Source organism: Paralichthys olivaceus, chromosome 18 (genome assembly GCF_024713975.1).
Source record: "Paralichthys olivaceus isolate ysfri-2021 chromosome 18, ASM2471397v2, whole genome shotgun sequence".
Classification (NCBI taxonomy): Eukaryota; Metazoa; Chordata; class Actinopteri; order Pleuronectiformes; family Paralichthyidae; genus Paralichthys; species Paralichthys olivaceus.
Window position 1 is genome coordinate 11,514,578 of NC_091110.1, and position 20,162 is coordinate 11,534,739.

The window sequence follows — 20,162 nt, forward strand, 5'->3', positions numbered from 1 at the left end:
ACTTGCAATTTAAACATTAAAAAACCCAGAGAGGGCAAACAGTTAATAAAAAATGAAAGGAAAAAAGGTGGGTCCAAATCTGTCTTTAACTCATAATGGATCTAAAGAAAGAGGTTTTTATTCCACTTCTGCGGATATAGCTGAGTGCAGAGTATAAAATGGCGAACTGGTAGTTTTATGTCAAACATAATAAACTATTAGGCGAACTGGAAATACAGTAGAGTACTATTTTTTTGAATTAACACACCCCATTCATATGTGTGCACCAAGCCACATAAACCTGTTGACGCACAACACAGAGCAAAGAGACTTAACTTCAAGTTAATCTGTCTCCAGTGTAAACACACAGTCAATTCAAACATTATTCATTTGCCGGTTCAAATTCTGATTTAAGTCCAACATAGAAATCTACAGTCCTGGAAACAAAGGGATGTGTTCAAATATATGTATCCAAGTTGCAAAATAAAATTATAATCATTATATTCAACTTATTTTGTAACTGACAAAGTGCCTGCAAAACAATAAGTTAATAAACTATTCTTAAAATGTATAGAGCATTTCCAAATATTAATACAAGTACAGTAGTCATTAAAAATATCTTCTTTTTTTTCATAATCTGTTTCAGGAAAAAATAAAAAAAAACCTTATCCAAACATCTTAATGCAGAAATCGACCCAGAAGGGTTTTGCGCAAACATTTACAAGGCGTAATGGCTGCAACTCTTAATAAAGGGGTCCATCCTTTGCGCAGACAGGGAAGCATGTGGGAGATTCAATTGACCGCACTCAACTTTGCCGCCGCTTGAGCTTGCCGCATACACTTCAAATTGTTGTTCTCGCTACTGACAAAACCGTTAATTCACCCAGAAACTGGAGGTCAAGTTTCAGCAGGAACGGGGGGGGGGGGGGGGGGGACAAACAGGAGCCCGGAGAAATTACAGAAACATTTGTGACAGAGCGCAAAGGTTTTACGCACATGAAGAGCTTCCTCTACTAAAATATTCACCATGAACATTTAACACCTGTTGCACGTATTTATCAGTGTGCATGAAAGACAAATGTAATTCAGACTTTGAGCTTTAACCAGCAGCTGAGTCAAACAGGAGGATGAGTAAAATTATATTTAAAATATGAGAAGTTAATCAAAAACACTTTTTCTGTTTTAATAGAAGCAGTGGGAAGAATATGACAGCAATTATTTAAATAAAGTTTTTAAGGATTTTTTTCACCTACACTCCCTTATACGTGCAAATATTGGGTTTGCTGTATTTCGTAAGTAAGTAAATTAGATTTTCCATGAAATTATTTATTAGTAAAGAAGATTTTTATTCCCCAAAAGGGACTCAAATTATTAGGTACCCCTTAATAAAGTCCAGCACATTTACAGCTATATTAATAGGTGTTGAAATATGTAAAAAAAAAAAAAATACTTTATTTATTTATCCGCTGCTTCACCTGAACACAGTCAAACAAAAATCAAGTGGGATGGAGTTTAGTGAAATGGCACCAAAATAGGTTTAGATTAGATTAAGGGCTCAGACCTGCACACAGCACCTGCGGGGAGTGGCTGGAGTATCCTGCTGAAAATGACAAAAAGAACACTTCACCCAGCAGGTCTGCAATGAGGTCCAACAGGAAAAATGACGGCCTACCTGAGGCACTAATCCAGAAGGACCTGGCTTCTATACCTCGAGGGGATCTGACACCTCGGTGAGTTTTTACAAGGTCATTTAGGGATGGGTGTACTGCTGTTTATGTAGCATAACTGCGCTGCAAAATTCCTTAACTGCATTTAAGGAGCTCCCTTGAAGCCACAGTCCCCACAGGCCAAGCTCTGGGAGCATATAAGCACAAAGCCTTGAAACCTCCTTATTTCCTACTGAATGTCTATCATGGTTCTTAGCGTGGATTTACTTTTAAAGATTGGCATTGCACTTGATCCATTTACCCCAATCACCACTCCCGGTACAAACTGTGATTGTGGGGGCAGGAAGACATAAAAGACATGTATTCAACCGTCCCATCAGTGGAAATCAGCACTGGTTTCTTTTACCCAGCCTCTCAGACTGCATGGCACTTGCTTTTCCGCCTATGGTTTTCCATTTCAAAGCCCTCTGTCTCCATGTAAATACCAAAACACAAGTAATCCAATCTGACCCCATTGCAAATTTTCCAGAAACTATTGGGGGGGTAGTGGGGTTGACATGAGCCACACACTTATCCCACTTAACCTCTAGAGAGAAGCCACCCTAACCCCTTAGCCCAAGATTCCCTCGGTGGAGGAATGCACTGCTTTATACCATGCTCCTCTTAAAAGCGCTGGGTCTTGAGTTTGGGCTCAGTGGCAAAACCTTGTTACTTTGCGAGACTGTAAAGTCAAAGCGGTGCAAAGCCAGTGCCAATGGCGACGAAGCTAAATGGACAGCAGATACTCACATTAGGGTGCCTCCCTGTTTGTCCGCTGCAAACCTTAATCCATTTTTGATTCAAACCCAAAATTGTCCCTCACCCGAGCAGGAACGTATTTATACTGCGCTAACTTGATGACAAATAACCTGAGGATTCTTCTGCTTCCCATTTTCGGTTGTTTGCTTTTTAGCATGCAAAACTCATCCCAGTAAGATTCTCAGTGCTCAGAATAGAAAGGGGAGAGATGCTTATCTCTCGTGTTGGCGAGTGGTGGCACGTAAGGCAAACTAAAGACTTCTGACACATGGTCCACATCTGAGGCATTTACCACGAGCATCTTGATCGCACAGCTTGTAGCTGCAGAGAAAGCCAGGCGGTTGTTTATGGGGCCGAGCAGACAAATCCTCTGCATTATGCTCTACAGGTGATGCATGCCTGTACACTGGCCTAGAAGTGCTGCGTGCAAATCTACCTTTGAAAAGCAGCTGTTTGGCCCTTACTCTATTCTACAGTAACAGGCGATAATGAGCAGAGCTTGTTTTACGTGAATAGGGACGATTAGGCAGGTGTTTACTGGGCCTCTGCTCCTGACAAAGCAAAACAACTTCATTCATAAACAAAACATCAACTCTTACAATTTATAAAAAATGTTTTTTGTAAAATACCTAAATGTATATGATATTGTGTATATATAAAATAATTGTCTAATTACATTTTAGGTTAGGTCTAATTTATGATGATGGTAAATTTTCTTAATATTTTATCAGTTAATATCTATGACACTCATTTCTGCTATGATTGTATGAATGAATCAGCTTGTTTTTGCCTCTTAGCATCTATATTTCCTTATTTAGATAATGGATCAAAAGCTAAACATGCCATTCTTCACCTTTCAATTGCCTCCTTCTTTAACTACTAAGTTAAAAGCCATGAGCTTGCATCGCTGCTGATGAACAACCTCAACCGTGGGAGCAAACATCCCCCTTAGCACGCTACCATTTTCCTTGTCAATCTGTAGTCAATGGGCTGCCATCAATAAGCACATCCCCTAATTAACTAAAATTGTTTTTCATCAATACCTATAACTTGCCGCAGCAGGAATTGATGAGAGCAAGGGTTGACTCGACTATAGAATGCCTGACAGGGACAATTCATCAACAGGTAAAGACTTTCTCATTCCTGCAGCCAATCGACTAAAACATGCATGTGATTCTGAAAAGTCCATTTTAAAATCTGCACCCTTTTTGGGGCAATGTAATTGTAACAGTTTAATTTTAGCCCCTGCTAAATCTTTGAGGGAAGCGGTTTGCATTTAGAAAGTCGTTATTGAACATCTCCCCCTTCACTTTCTGTGGAGATGCCCATAATGAAGTCTGGAGTCATTAGTTGAATATACGAATCTTGTGATGTTTCCTTTCCCTATCACGTCGTGTTAGGGCTGACGACTCTCACCAGACAATCTCCCCCATTCAGGAGCGGTGCCACCAAGTCTGTCCTTGCTTATCATTAACAATCTGCAAATAAACAGGACAGCATACATTACATCACTTGCAGGTCCGTGATCAATTCCAGGAATGTCTTTGAAGCTTTGCTTAATGAACCTACACAGCATAGCTGTTGTGTGTAGTTGGGGCATTAGGGCTTCATAACCCATGACCTTAATGCAGTTTCCTTCATTGATAATATTTAAAGTTTTGCAAAGGTAGTAAATAGTAAAAACAAAAAAAATCACAAGCGCGCCTGCAAGTAACTAGAAAAAACATGAAAAGAGCTGCTTTAAGATAATGTCTTACAACACATTCTTTAAATCCTGCTCCTGCAGATTGTGTGGAGTGTATACAGCATGATGACTTTGCATATTAGACAAGTTTAAAACACAAGCTGTCACCCTGAACTGTCAGAAGCTGCCCACCCACCCACGTGGAGGGAGAAATTTTAGAGCCGGTCCCGTCACATACACTGCCCCTTTTGATTTTGATATGCATGATCTCTGTCGATGTATAAAAGGGAAGCGCTGACCAAGTTGGCTTCATCAATCAGCGGTGTCAGCTCGGCTCAGACCTTTTTATAGCCTCTCGGAGTCCCTGAGAGCCCTAACCCTGTAAAAGTTTATATAGTGTATTGACCATTCTCTACTTGCTTAGCTAATGAAGCCGGCTCGGATGCAGAGCCTGAGAGGCTGCTGCCGTGTCAACACTGCTTCCTATTTGATGACACCTTCTGCTAAATTGAAATGTGCTGCTAATGGGGCCGAGTGTTTAAAGAAGAATAAGCCCCAGTAATTGACACAGGCCTGACCTCAGTCACACAAAGAGAGGGAAGGAAAGCCCCACGGAGGCTGGTGGAAAGAAGCACCATGTATTTTTGGAGCTAGGGTTAGCTATCAGTCAGATTTTGTTGTGGCTGATCAACAAATATCACATTAGTTTCTCTCCAGCAAATCAATAACATGCAACACATATGGTGAATATATTTGTGCATCTTTCCAGGGATAAACTATGAGGGTACACATTCACATATATTGACACTACCAGGTGTTAGAGGGGCTTTTCTAAGACAAAACCTTGTCATCCGGCCAAATCTAAGATAAAGAGGGCACCATGATACTATAACTCACAACATGATAGACCACAATAGAACTGCAGTGAGCGAAACCTGCCGAACATGTCAGCAGTGGCTTCTCACTAATACTTGCATGCATGAGTATTCAATTGAGGTTAATGCTTACAGAGGCTCCCAATATCAGCCCTAGGGCATTCACTGATTATTTCAAGCACCACAACACACACACTTGATACAGGCTTCTATAAACAGTGTCCAACAAGTCCATCACAACTTTTAAATGTTACAAACACAACATCCGAAGTATAGTAACAGATTTGACCACTTGGCAGATGCATCAATGTTGGAGGCATATTGTCACGATTCAGTGTATGGGTCTTATGCTGCTTCTTTTGAGACCAGCCGCCCTGCAGGGACGCCCTCAAGGACTTTGAGATCCACCACGGCGGCTCTGGTCCCCGCCTGAATACACGGAGACAGACAATTGACTGATAATTGATGGTCAATGTTTGTCCAAGGTGGCTGACTGGACACGACTCTCGAGTTTACTTGTGAATTTGGGGTTAAATAGCATTCTGAGGAGCACTGCAGCCCGACTCTGTGCGTAAAGGGGCGCACAGCTTGTTAGACGCTTTGCACAAAAGCAATATTATTCCAGCCAAAAGTGTAAGTGAGCCACTGCACGCTTCTACTTTCTGTTTCAGCAGATCTGTGCGTCTTTTTCTTACGGATTCACGGTGATAAAACGCGATTGTTTGCAGACCTGGATGTGCTCTGATGTTATGACAGATCTAAGAAAATCTACTGCTCGGATAGAAATAATAAAAATGAGCCTTGTATTATCAATAACGCACACTTGGCGCAGGGTATGCAACTGTCACTTTGCAAACTGGGAGTGAAATTGAATTGTTTCCCAGAGGCAGTCGTGCAAGGAGAGCGTGGTGTATTTATCTGACGGGCATGATACTGAACATGTAGTTTTTAATAGGAGGCTTGATGTGGAAAAGGCACCAGTGAACGCATCCTCTGAGTCTCTGCCCTCTGCGTGCGAACGTGCGGTGTGTGATGATCAGGCTTTTACTTACGCCACAGTTTCATGGGCAAAATGAAAATATATCCACCTCTCGTCCAAAAGGCTTTATCAGTGCTTCACGTTTCATCAACAACAACATTTCCACACATTGTTTTCAGCGGACTTCACTCACACTGACTCAAATCCCAAAATCACACAACAGAGGAAAAGTGGGAGTGAAGATTTGCAGCATAATATGCGCAAATGTCCAAGATGACAATATAAGAAAATTAATAAATACACAATTCATGACCATTCTGAAAATAACTCAATAAATGTGCCAGCAATATAATTATCGAGCATCATAACATTGTTGTTAACTTGAATATCATGCGCGCCTCGTCCAGTCCACCGATCAGATTTCTCTGAGATGTGATTTCAGACGAGGATGTTACAGGAAATGTTGGCTGGTTTTCAACGGGGATAATGAAATATATATCACCAGTGTTAAATCATAAAATAAATATAATATGAATGATTTTTTTAAATCATGCACTCGCGACATTAAAAGCGTGACAATAAGACTACGGGACAAGGAAGTCAACAGCCCGACAAGAATCACAACATCTCGCCGATAGAGCTCCCCGGCTCCCCGGCGTGGCTGTGGCTCGCCTGCGCGCTCTCTCCCCAGTGCGCACGGGATCGACCGAGAGCGCAACTTCTGTAACGATGTTGACATATTCACACAACACTGGCTCAGGCAGCGGTGGTGTTTTCACGGCAAAGCTCCTTTGAGTTTCCAAACACCTTTTTATAAGTCTGAAGTCTGTCCCCTCCACCCGACCTGTCAAAACCACGCCCACGCAGCCACACAATTGGTCCGAAAGCGTCAAAGAGCCAATCAAACGGGGCGCTGCCACTCGTAACATGCAGCACATCCATACAGTATGAAACCCTATGGGCCACAGAGGCGCTAGGAAAATCACGGAGCTGGGACCTTACCACCTCTCTCTCTCTTTCTCTCTCCCTCTCTCTCTCTGGCCGTCAGCGGACTCCTTTCTCTGCACACGTCCTTCTCTGAAATGTGTGTGTGCGCGGAGGGGAGCGGAGGAATAAAGTGTGTGTGTGCGTGTGAGGGTGCATGTCCGGAGCCAGTGAAGGCAGCGGGATTATTCGGCGCTATCGAAATATTTCAACACGTCGCCCTCGCCGCTGCAGGACGGACGCCAATAAGAGGGAACGCGTTTTAACAGGAATGCCGATATTGTAAAACGGCAGCAGGAGAGCAAAGAATGCGCCTCGGTCAATTAAGTGACTCACCCGAGTTGGTTTAATTCGACTAATGTCCGAGAGCCAGCGAGACGCGCAGAGGTGTCCGGTGCGCGTCAGCCTCTGAAGAAAATCGGTCTCGCAGCACTCCTGAAGATTAATGGAGAACATTCTCGCCTTTCTCTGGGCAGAGGTTTGACCAACAGTTCGACAAAGGACTGCAGAGACTTCCCGGCAACTTGTCAGAAAAAAAGAGTGGATACTTATTTCTGCAGAGCTGAAGGAGGAATTTCCAAAAACTTCAGATTTGAGTTTCTCCTCCTTTTTTTATTTTCCCTCGTGCGCAACCGTCCCTGCTGTTAGAAGTAGCTCCACATCCAACCAGTCGTCTACATCTGTTGCCTGCTCTTGGATGAACTTCCTGATGAGAGATCCAGTCATACAAGGATCGAGTATGGCATATCATCCGTTTATACCTCACCGGGGACCGGAATTTGCCATGAGCGCAATGCTGGGCCACCAGCCTCCGTTCTTCCCGGCCCTGGCTCTCCCTCACAGCGGCTCCCTTTCCCTGCCGGGCGCCCTCGGGAAGCCGATCATGGACCAGCTGATGGGAGCCGCGGAGACCGGCCTCCACTTCTCCTCGCTGGGGCACCAAGCCGCGGCCGCCCACCTCAGGCCTCTCAAGACCCTGGAGCCTGAGGAGGAGGTGGAGGACGATCCCAAAGTTCACCTGGAAGCCAAGGAGCTTTGGGAGCTCTTCCACAAGAGAGGCACCGAGATGGTGATCACGAAATCCGGAAGGTGAAAAAGACTTTTTGTGTGTTCATAAAAAAAAACAAACATACAATATGCAAAAGCTTGTTGTAGTTTATATATTGACAACTATTTACGGATGCATTTATTTTTTATAGACATGAATAGGTATTTATTTCAACACGTGCCACTTGGAGTTAAATGTATATCTCTGGATAAAGGCTTCATTTTATCTAATGATCTGAAACCTTTATTTAAATAGGCTAAATTACACTTTTATTGCTACATACTTATCCCAAATATGTCATAAAGATATGAGTTTTATTAAACAATTATATGTTTGCACTACAAGATAAAAACAAATCACAAAAACCGACTCTACATACACATGCAGGAGAAAAATAGAGGTTTTGTTCACAGCGTCAAGAGATAACCTGTTCAAATGATTAGAACTAAACTGTTAGCTCTGATAATATTTTTTAATTCAAAGTATTTATAGGGGTATATAAGCCTGAATGTACAGCATAGCCTCCAACTTCGTGGATCTATACAAATGTCCTAATGCAGTTTTTTTTCTGGCTTGCTAAAGATTTGTTTAATCCCATTGTTCATTTTCATGCCCGGTTTGTCAAAACTTTACGGTGACGGATTAATGCAGTGAAATGTCAACTGTGAGTGTGTGCAGCTCTGACTAGATTATTGTTGCCATCACCACAGTGACAGTATGGCTCATACAAAGATGGCTGCTGTGTCTGTGCGTCAGCCTCTCAGGGGATTAAAAATCAAGACACCATCCACACAGCCTTAAAATCAGGTTTTATGTACTAATTGGGGATTTAGTGGAGGAAGAACACACTGCTATGGAGTTTAGTTTAATTATTTTGTGTAGAATGGTAAACACCTTTTCAGCTGACTTAAATTTAGGAGACAATTTAAGGGCAAGTTAGGGGACATTAATATTAAACTATTACAATATGATTTAAAATGGTTTGAAGATTACAAAATCGTGCATTTATATTTTTATCTGTGTTTTCCTTTATATTGTTGAATTATTTTATTTTTGCCACCACATCATGTGTATTTTTTCTTCCTTCTGTCACAGGCGGATGTTCCCCCCTTTCAAAGTGAGGTGCACTGGCCTGGACAAGAAGGCCAAATACATTCTCTTGATGGATATAGTTGCAGCCGACGACTGCAGGTACAAGTTTCACAACTCCCGCTGGATGGTTGCGGGCAAGGCCGACCCCGAAATGCCAAAGAGGATGTACATTCACCCGGACAGTCCGGCTACTGGCGAACAGTGGATGTCAAAAGTCGTCAATTTTCACAAACTCAAGCTGACGAACAACATCTCCGACAAGCATGGATTTGTAAGTTCAACTAATGTATGTCAAATTTTTCCTATTTATCAAATTACCCTTTTAGCATATACTCAAATGTGTTGATCATGTACATGTTGATGTTTTTATTCGCATATGTAAAGTCCTATGATATTTGTTTATTTAGCATTTATTAATTAGGGACATTTTACATTTTTTAAATTTCAAAAATGTCATTATTGTAAGATATTTTTTAGAGCTGCATGTTTAATTATTATGGCCTACTTATTAATTAACACAATTAAGTTGGCCTGTACATCTATACAAACATCTCTGTATATATAAATACACACTGCGTAAGCTGTGTAAACCTTTTACAGAAATGTTTGTACATTCAACAAAAATAATTTATTTTATAACATATAATCATTTAACAGATTTGTTTGCTGCTAATGATTTAACTCCTGCTTTATGGTTTAAGGCAACATTTGAAGAAAATGCGTAATATAGCCTAAGGGCGAATAATAACTTTCACAAATGTCAATGCGATATAAATAAAACGCTAATGGGTTTTTTTTATTGTTTTTTTCTTTCTTCCTGGTTGTGTGTTGCAGACCATTCTGAACTCCATGCACAAATACCAGCCTCGGTTTCACATTGTGCGCGCCAACGACATTCTCAAGCTCCCGTACAGCACCTTCAGGACCTATGTTTTCCCTGAGACGGATTTCATTGCCGTGACTGCGTATCAAAACGATAAGGTAAGCACAATAACTGTTGTCCACATGTAAGCTAAACGTTATGTGCTGGCTTCCTTCTCCAATGTGTGAACGCTTCGTGCGTATTGGTCCGTGCCATGCCTGCTTCCCTCTTTCCTTTGCACTGCACCATTTTGTTGTCATAAAATATGAAAGATGTCATATTTGTTAGAGCCTCTGTGAGAGTGGAGGGTCTTAATGGGGGGAGGAGGAGGATGAGGAGGGGGCGATGATGTTGCTGCCTCCGGTAGGAAATTAATAATTCCGGAGGAATGTAATACAGGTTATCTTCCCTTTATTTAATCACGTGGAAAAGATTTGGCACAGACCCAGACTAACTCTCTCTGCTTCTGTGTGTGTGTGTGTGTGTGTGTGTGTGTGTGTGTGTGTGTGTGTGTGTGTGTGTGTGTGTGTGTGTGTGTGTGTGTGTGTGTGTGTAAAGCTAAAAGGGTTGGGGGTTGTGAGATGAGGAAAAAGAAGAGGGGCAACAATGTGCGGTTGAATGGAGAAAATGAAAAAAAGGGGGTGTTGTGGGAAGGAAGGGGTGGAGGGACGTTGGGTTGCGTCAGGCTGGGCTGCATGGTAACGTTTTATTCCCTGTAAGACATAAAAATAATGAAAATCATCTCCTCGAGTCTTTGATATCGTTGGGAAACGATGGCACAAACCTCAGCCAATGCACAGTTGGTTAAAAACTACCAGTGTTGAGAGAGAGGAAGTGTGGGAGTAAAGTGTTTCAAAGTATTTCAAGAAAAAAAAACAAAAGGGTGTATTTCACTCACAGGAAAAAGAAGTGCCAAAATGAGGAGTCATGCGCTCTGGTGCGTTTTACTGAAGTAGCTTTAGCCTGCAGAAGACAATAATACCGATAAACTTGCAGAAATTATCCCCAGCTTTAGAGCTTGAGGCTGTAAAAAATAACGAGAACAGTGTCAGAAAGTTAAATTCCAGGTTGTTGGTATTTACACCCAATTCTGTCCTTTGCAGATAACCCAGCTGAAAATTGACCATAATCCCTTTGCCAAAGGATTCCGTGACACGGGCAATGGGAGACGGGAAAAGAGGTAAGACAGTGGAGTGAAAGTGCATGTGAAGAGAAAAAGAAAAAAAAATCCAGATGTCTTCAGATTTATACGTGCAGACAGCGTGTTCTGGCGTCATAGCCTTTGCATTAACCCACAGGGAGTCTGGCTCTTCACAGTTTCTAATCAAATACATTAATAGGCTGGAGTTCATTGTGATTCTTTAAGTCTTATAGCAGAAACTGGAAGCTTCAGTTTCCAGTTAATATTTTGAATTATACCTTCCCCCAAAACCCTGACACTGTAATATATATATATATATATATATATATATATGTGTGTGTGTGTATATATATCTTGGGTTACGTTCCAAAATACTCTAGATATCCTACAGCTAAAGCAAGAGGACTGTGTTCGTTTTTTATTCTCACCTGCTGCATAGGTGAGCCAGTCCTATGTCTCCAGCCTAAATAAGCCTCCACCATTCCCTCTGCTGCTGATACTGTTTCTGACCTGAGAGCTGTGGCCACCTCCTGTAATAGGGCTAACATGAGTACTACTCCCGCACAGGAAACAGCTGGCCCTGCAATCCATGCGCTCATACGAGGACCAGCAGAAAAAGGAGAACGGAGCTTCAGACGACTCCTCTGGAGAGCAGGCTTCCTTTAAGTGCTTCGGCCAGGCCTCGTCCCCCGCAGTGTCCACCGTGGGGCCCCCACACCTGAAAGGTAGGCTGGCGGACCCCACAGTTAGTCACATAAGTTGTGTGTAAAGTCGTAAAATGTTTCTTTGTGCCAAGATTTTTTACGAGGTATGCAGAGTGAGAGTAAACTTTATGAATGTAAAGTAGTTATGGCCAATGAACAACTTCTAATATGAGCTGATATTTAGACCATGTCGGTGTGGAAATTGCATAGGCTGTCTTACTGTAGAAATAAATATGCTCATTAAATATTGAGCATGTTATCCGTACAGTAGCAAGATGTCAGTTTGCTAAAAATAACTTGGATTTATTTGCAAAAACACAACAAAGAAGATGTTATAAACTACTACATACATTCATTTGTACTAGATATGCAAATATTACGGGGAATAATAGACATTTAATTTGTTAAATGGTTTATGGATGAGTTGAGTTCCTGTTTGGCCCCTAAGTAAATGTCCTGCAGGTGTATTTCTTATTCCACAACTGCATATGTGGGAGATATTATTTTCATGATTCACCAATGTGCAGAGAGGCGACTGATATTCTACTTCACTCTCGTGCTTCACGCAGATTTCTGTGACAGCGACGAGGACAGCGACGACGAGAGCAAAGATGGACACACCAAGGATGGTCCGGACTCCAGCAAGATCTCCACGACCACGGAGGACGGGAAGGATCACGAGGCGAGCCCAGCCAAGGGACATCCCTTTGGCAGCAGTGACTCTAGCAGCAGGGTGAGGGACAGCGGCCCCAGGACTGAGAAAAGCCAGGCGGACTCTCGGCAGAGCCCCATCACCGTCATCTCGAGCACCACCCGCTCCGGTGAAGACCTCAAGAGCCCCAGCCTGGAGCAGCCCAAAACGGACGAGTGCAGGTCGATAAGCAAGGACAGCTTTATGCCTTTGAGCGTTCAGACGGACAGTGCGCACATGGGCCACGGCCACTTGCATAATTTTGGATTTCCAACAGGCCTAACAGGACAGCAGTTCTTCAACCACTTAGGGAGCGCGCATCCGTTTCTTTTGCACCCCAGTCAGTTCAACATGGGAGGTGCGTTCTCAAACATGGCCGCGGGCATGGGGCCACTATTGGCAGCTGTGTCCACGGGAGGGGTGAGCACCATGGACACTGCGAGCATGGCATCGTCACCGCAGAGCTTGACGGGAGCGCCAGGCCTGCCCTTTCATCTTCAGCAACATGTCTTGGCATCGCAGGTAAAACCAGTTTTCTTGGGCTCATGACTGTACTCACAGCTTTGCGTTAAACATATATTGCGTGATAGTACAGAACAGACTATGCCTGGGAGGCCCGTGCAGAGTATAGGCCAGGTTTAATGGGCTTCGTCTGATATATAAATGCCTTTAATGTCCTCCTCATCTTGTTTGTGTGCGTTCAAACACGAGTGTGAGAAAGAAAGATAATGAGAGTGTGCGGGTCTGTTTGCGCATGTGCGTCTTTACGCGTTTGTTTATTTAGAGGTGGGTGTTCAGAGTGAAGTTAGGTGACCGTTAAAGACTTAGTTCTATCAAATCTCTCTACGTTGTTTTTTTTTTTAGATATTAGCCTGACAAACATTCTTTAAGCACAAACAGAGATCATCTTGCAACAACGAGGTGTTGGGCAATATTTTTGATATGAAGCTCATTAAGTGTGTTTTAGCTTTCTAAAATGCCTCATTGGCTCAGAGAGGGAAACATTATGTTTTATGGACAACGAATATGTATTTTTTTCAGAATAGGTTTCACAAGTGCAACTCCTGGTGTTTGATTGCAGCATGAGATTTTAGAAATTCTTGAACGAGCACCAAAAGCTGTTTACACGCTGGGCGAGCTTTGCTGCAGAATATGTTTTGTTTGGGGCAGATTTGTGAGAAAAAGCCTGTGTGAATGGAAGCATTTAGTGCGCGACAGGCTGGGTCTGTATTTCCCATATCAGATCCGCTTTTTGGACCAACTTTTGGAGTCTATTAGCCAAGTGTCAGACAGTGCCACTGGCTTTGTAACGATGCATTACTAACGTTATTATGCATGACGAAAATCTCGACCGAGGACAGTGAAGGTAAAGCCCGCAGCACTTCGGAGCTTTACTTTTTTACGCATTTGTTCCACGTTATATGCGTCTGGTGAAACTGCGGATCACCACGCACAACCGCTCTAATTCCACCTCTTTCTGTGCATAACGTGTGTAGCCTACTCTGAACTGTGTCTTAGTATTGTGTGTTTATAACGCCAGCTCCCACTCAGACACTCTTTCTCCATGTCTCCACAGGGCATCGCCATGTCCCCGTTTGGCAGTTTGTTCCACTACCCCTACACGTACATGGCAGCGGCCGCAGCGGCCTCGTCCGCTGCCTCCTCCTCTGTGCACCGACACCCTTTCCTGAACGCGGTGCGCCCCCGACTCAGGTACAGCCCCTACTCCCTCCCCATGACGGTACCGGACAGCACGCTGCTCACCACCGCCATGTCCTCCATGGCTGGCGGCGGGAGCGAGCTGAAAGGGGACGGCATAGTCCCGGCCAGCCCGGTGTCTGCTGTGACCCTGGATTCCACATCGGAGGTGACCAGCCACTCGTCCACCATATCCTCCATGTCCCCAAAAACTTGCGCGGAGAAAGACGCCGCCAACGAGCTGCAGAGCATCCAGCGCCTGGTCAGTGGACTGGACTCTAATCAGGACAGGCCACGGAGCGGGTCCCCCTAGGATTTTATTTCCCTTTTTATTATTATTATCATTATTTTTTTAAACACACACACACACACACACATCACCACCACCACCTGCTTCTCGTTTTGTTGTTCTCTCATGAAAAGTGTTGACGGTGAAGAAGACAAACAGTAGGGAGACACTCTTGAAACTCTCATGACTAAGAAAACTAAAAAACAAAAGATGAACTGATGGACGTTTTAGTTTCTGAAATGCACTTTGGTTAATACACATCTGATATGTATATGTTTCCTATACTTTCTCTTTCTCTCTTATTTTTTTTCTCTTTGTTAAATTAAACACTTTTATCCTGTCATTTGAATACCGTACAAGTATTGAAACTGAAAAAGTTGGCATGGGTGTGACTTAACAGATTTGGGAGAAGTTGCTGCTGTGTCCCGTCTCCCAACTTTATTGTACACGAGGAGAAACGTGTTTTTAATATGCACTCTGAATTGATTTGACTTGTTTGAATTCTCTATCAATTAATCTACCTTTTTTTTAAAAAAGAAAAAAAAGAAAAGACTGCTGTATTTTGTTGTACACTATTCATTGACATATTGGCCAAATGTTGCATGCCCCCCAAAATATACCCCAACGAATGTTACTTTTAAAAACGAAATAAATTAAAACGAAAAACAAGTAACACAACACTTTTAATATGGTTATAGATTTTAAAAAACATTAATTTTTCCTTTATGCCATTTTATTATCAGAATAGGCCTATTGATGAGCTGTTCTGGGACAAATCCATGACCCAGGCATGCGTAATTTATGCCAAATGTCCAACAGGCAAAGGGAAGCAGAAATTTAAATACAAAAAAAAAATAAAAGGTAGTATTGATTATAGGTGTACATAGGGATATATAAAATATTTATGTAATTATTTCATATTGTTATTGCGTGTAAATACAACGGAGTAGTTTGTTTCTAGGGATCTGTTCTTAATTTATTGTCGTTATACCTGTGTAAAGATAGTTTGTGGGCTATTATCCTTTTGTTGCCATCTGCATTTATACCCCCCCCCCCCCCCCCCCCTCTTAAAATATGGACTTTATGCCTCCCCCTCAAAAAAATATCCACTGATAGTTATTCACACTCATGTGCCATTGTATTTTCACTTGTTGTCCCCGTGTGTGAAGTGCTACTGTTTCAAAACGAATGGAAAAAGCGACGACACCAATGGCTTGAAAAAAAATATTCTTATTATTTTTTTTTAGAAGACAAAAAAAAAAACGAGGCGTCTTTGGAGTGTGACAAAGGTGGACTATTTTTCTGCTATTAAAAAAATGAATAACTTGCGAACCTGGTCGTGAAAGTGCCGCATAATCGAAAAAAATATGAAGGTTTCTTTTTGTGTTTCTTAAGTTTGTCAGTGGGTCATGTTGTATTGGAGTTATGTCTAGTTTACAACATCAACATCGTGTTCTTGAAAGTTTCAATAAAAAAATATTGAAATGCCGGTTCTTTAGTGTGTGTTCCTCGCTTGATCCCATAATAGCTGTGGGGACTAATTGCTGGCTGCAGAAGCTGTCGCCTGCATGCGCAACTTTAAATTGGATGATTTAGGACCATCCAGCAAATAGACGGTTTCTATGAGGGCGAGAGAAGAGTCTTTCCAGGCCTTTGTACCCAAACACAGCAAAATCATGTCTGCTTGATCAGAGTGACAGACCCCTGAGAACCCCCCCACCCCAGCCACAGAGGTGACATGTGTACCTGGGATTCAGTCTGTGGCAAAGACCCCTCTCTTTATAATGTGGGTTAAAGTTGATCATTTTGCAGAGATGGTGGAATGGGTCGAAAAACGTTTAAAAATCCTAAAATATTATTTGGAATTTAGTCCCAAAAAGTCAAACCTATACCTGAGGTGATCTGGACTATATTTGCTTTTCGTGCTACTTTAATTCAAAGATATTGACATTTGCAGTCACCCAAAGTGATATTTCCATGAATGTATTCAACATAAATTATTTTAAGTTTGAAAGAAAAGGGGCCACATGGATGAATGAGACGCTCCTGATGGACGCAGAGGTGCGTCTCTGCGCCGGAGTGAAACTTGCACAGGCCGTGTGCCATTCCCCGATGACCCTCCCCACACTGCACCTCCAGTCATGAGTTTATCAACAGCATATCTTTATTTGTATATAGTCTGGTTAATGTGTAGCGAGCCCGGCGCTCGTGAATAGGTGTAAACATGACACACGCTGTCTCGATTGCACCGTCTTATTGCTCACCTGGCGCCTTCCACGGGCATATCTCCCTGTTTTATTGCACAGGAGGCGACAATGCGTCTGTAATCGCACCGAGATGGGACGCCCCCAGGCGGTTTATTAAACACAGTGCAGCACAAAAAGGACAGATCAGGAGGTGGCAACTCACTGAGGAAGAGGGGGAGGAGGAGGGGGGCCAGAGATAAAGTGCCTGACATATCAGCTACCGTAAACTCTCCTCATGTGCTGGAACACACTGCAAGACGTGAGAGATGAATCCGCTCTGTGCACAACAAGGCTCAACAAACAGCCTGCAAACATATGTAAATGAAAACCAGCGTGGAGGCCGGTCAACAACTCAGAGCTTCACCGCCTGATACCAGAGGCCAAACCACAGATTTGACTGAGAGAAGCTGTGACCTAAGGCCCTGAAATAATATTTGAGGGAAGACAAAGGAGAAGAAATTCGATGGCACCACTCAGCCATGAAAAACCATATGCAATCTGCCGTACAACCACTAAGACCGTATCATTTCCAGTGTGCAGATAATTCATTATCAAAATATCAAATGTTATTATAATATAAAGCATTTAATTAAAAAAAGAATATAAATGACCACACCTATTATAAAGGCTTTCTGTGCACCTGCTATTCTGTTTATTACGGCCTCCTCTTACCTGCACCTCTTTCTCTGTTGGATATTTACTCGGCAGTGAGTCAATCTAGAAAGCATTTTATATTTGTCTAATTTGCAATCCTTTACTATATGACAGCTTTGGTGGTGTTTGTCAGTGTTTCCTGCTTTGGGCTTCACTCAGGAGAGAAGATATTTTTAAAGGTTGGGTTGTCCAACAGGTTACTTCCCTGCAGTATGTGTCACGGGCCAGTTGCGCCACCTACTGGCAGTGAAACATTGATGAAAAAAACCCACTGGTGCCTCACGTGCAATTTGACAAGGTCAGCTTTTGGCTCAACTTTTCTCATCAGACTCTGACTTCTGATTTTACCCAATGAAAATGGGTCAAATCTGAACATTCAATGTAAAACTCTTGTGTAAAAAAAGGGCATTTCGCATGATTCATTTGACTATGAGGCAATTGCTCAAAGTATCTGTAATAATCTGTAAATAAAAACGTTTCAGCATTTTGCATCTAAAAAATAAGTGTCTGTGTCTGTTTCTATAAAATAAATACAACAAAGTCGAATAAAACAAGAAAAATAAGACCGTCGGAAATTTGAAGATAGTTAATTGTATCTTGTTCAGCCTTCATTGGAATTTCAATGAGAGTAAATGGATGTAGAGTGAATACTTGCATTAATGTTATAGATGTTTTCCACCTCATCAAGTTCCATTAGTATTATGAAATGATTTGAGACGCTGCTGATAGATATGAATTAAATTAGAGGTGGTAGGTTTGTCGGTTTGTGTAAGTAGGAGGTTCATGACATTGCTGGTATGTAATTTATACTTTAAATAAACAACAGAACAGAAAAATCTGCTTTGGGAGAAAAACAGCATTTATGTTGTTATGCTCCTGAAAATAAATGCAGTTTTCATTATAGAAAATAGTCAAACAATCTTAAGTAAATGCATGGACGTTAAATGTGCGTTATTTGATCCCAACCACAAAATATTTAAAAAAGTCCCACTGGATTTATTCTAAATCGATGCTGTAGATATGAGACAATCAGCGCAGGGTGCTCTGAGGGGAACTGTGATGCCAAACAAAACCCAAAGTCAGCTTAAGTTGCAGGCCACGCTTGATTTCTGCCTGAATTAACAATCCTGACATAAAAACAACAATTACTGCTATTGTACGCCTCCATTATCAGTGACCACCATCATCTCAGTGGCTTTGTGTCCTTTATGGTGCCTCTCACAAACACTGGGAGAGAGAAACAGTATGAGATATTGTGGATTCTACAGTCTCATGGCATGGTTGGAGAAAAAAGGAAATATCTTACAGACGATACTGATCAAAAGAGGAGAGAGTGGACGACAGAGTCAAGATCAGTCATGTTATTCAACATAATAGTTTTCATTGACATGGAGCCATCAGAGCGTTTTATATTTCAATCTGCTTCAAGGTTCTGTGAATATTTTTCATGACCACAGCAGCTTGTTATTTTATGGTGTGGCAGCGCACTCTAGTGTCCACAGAACAACACTACAGGAAAAAAAACATGACCACAAAGTTTAACTGCTGGACTAAAGAGCTGATGACCGACTTGTATTTTCTTGTTTTGTTTCCACTTTGAAGAGTCAGGATCCTCTGGCAGTGGAAGATTTTAAGTTCATTACTGACAGGTAGTGATCCTGTGTGAAAATGATAAATATGAAGTTTTAACAGTCAATATTAATGACACTCTAAATAAATACTGAATACCAACATGACAGTCTCAAGATATGACAATACATTTGGCAGCAAAGGTTTTTTTTAATTGCAAATCCAAATATACAAATCAATTTATGACATAAAATGAAGTATAGGTCACATAAAAATTGTCTTAATATACTCACAGGTTATTTCACATTATTATTGTGAATATAATTTTGTCACTGTTCAAATTGTTGTCATTGTCTCTTCACTGTGATTTTCATTTAATGACTTTGTTTAATCTGTATAATGATCATTTACAGATCCACTTTGTGAGAGCAGGAGAAGACTCCACTCGTTTCATTTGTAAATAAATTTCGATATTGCCTTTTCAAATATGCAAAATAAGAATATGCTACACAACAGAGTAGAATGACAACTGAGCCACATGTGATGGTCGAGGTTTTCAGTTTGTGGCTATGCAAGATCTTGCCTAAAGGGAAAAAAAGGAGGGGCCAGAGTGCCAGGACTAAAACTACATCAAACAGAAGGTGATGATGAAAGTCTGCAGAAGCTGTGGAGTCGAAGGCTGAATTCTGTCTGAGCGATTGTAGGTTTTTAGAAAGGAACAAGCCCGGGAGGAGCACGTTGGACTGGTGTTGTTGTGAAAAGGTGGAGCTTTAAATATCACTTCTGAGGGTAAAGTTACTTTGTTCTGAGGCATCTGCAGCTCACGAACACGCCGACCTGTCAGTCAGCGAAATGATCTCCATTTCTGCTGCTGTCAGCCCTAATTCCCCTCAGTCATAATGAGCTGCCCCGCAGCTGTCGAGGTGTGTTACAGCTTGCCACTGACATGATAGCACAGTAATCTGTTGTCGAATCAGTTGTCAGCGTGAGATTACAAAATGTAGTGGGAAAATCTTTTTTCAGCTGTGCCACATGTCGTCACTTCTACTAAAAATTGGAATTACAAGAAAAATGATTTGTGGATAGTCTGTCCAAGGATTTAGGTTATTTCTTCATAAAGGCACTTTGTGTGTTTTGTAAAGCTCTTAAACGCATTCATGCTGCTTTTCTTTGAATAGTAATCCTTCAGTCCAAGGCCTGTT

The 20,162-nt window shown here is 42.0% G+C and overlaps 1 protein-coding gene and 1 long non-coding RNA gene across 3 annotated transcripts in view; one reads left to right on the plus strand and one right to left on the minus strand.

Annotated features, from left to right (window-relative positions):
• LOC109626419 (uncharacterized) overlaps positions 1 to 20,162 on the minus strand; it is a 34,495-nt gene that overhangs the window by 10,246 nt on the left and 4,087 nt on the right. The window lies entirely within an intron of this gene.
• On the plus strand, positions 6,935 to 15,980 carry tbx3a (T-box transcription factor 3a). Of its 2 annotated transcripts, none has more exons than XM_020082360.2 (7): positions 6,935 to 8,055; positions 9,110 to 9,377; positions 9,941 to 10,087; positions 11,072 to 11,148; positions 11,677 to 11,834; positions 12,383 to 13,026; positions 14,081 to 15,980. In XM_020082360.2, exons 1-7 carry the CDS (start codon positions 7,664 to 7,666, stop codon positions 14,513 to 14,515), a joined length of 2,121 nt encoding a protein of 706 aa, XP_019937919.2. In that variant the 5' UTR covers positions 6,935 to 7,663; the 3' UTR covers positions 14,516 to 15,980. The 2 variants fall into 2 exon arrangements, with proteins under 2 accessions (XP_019937919.2, XP_019937918.2); XM_020082359.2 differs by having other exon boundaries at positions 6,947 to 8,055; positions 9,110 to 9,392.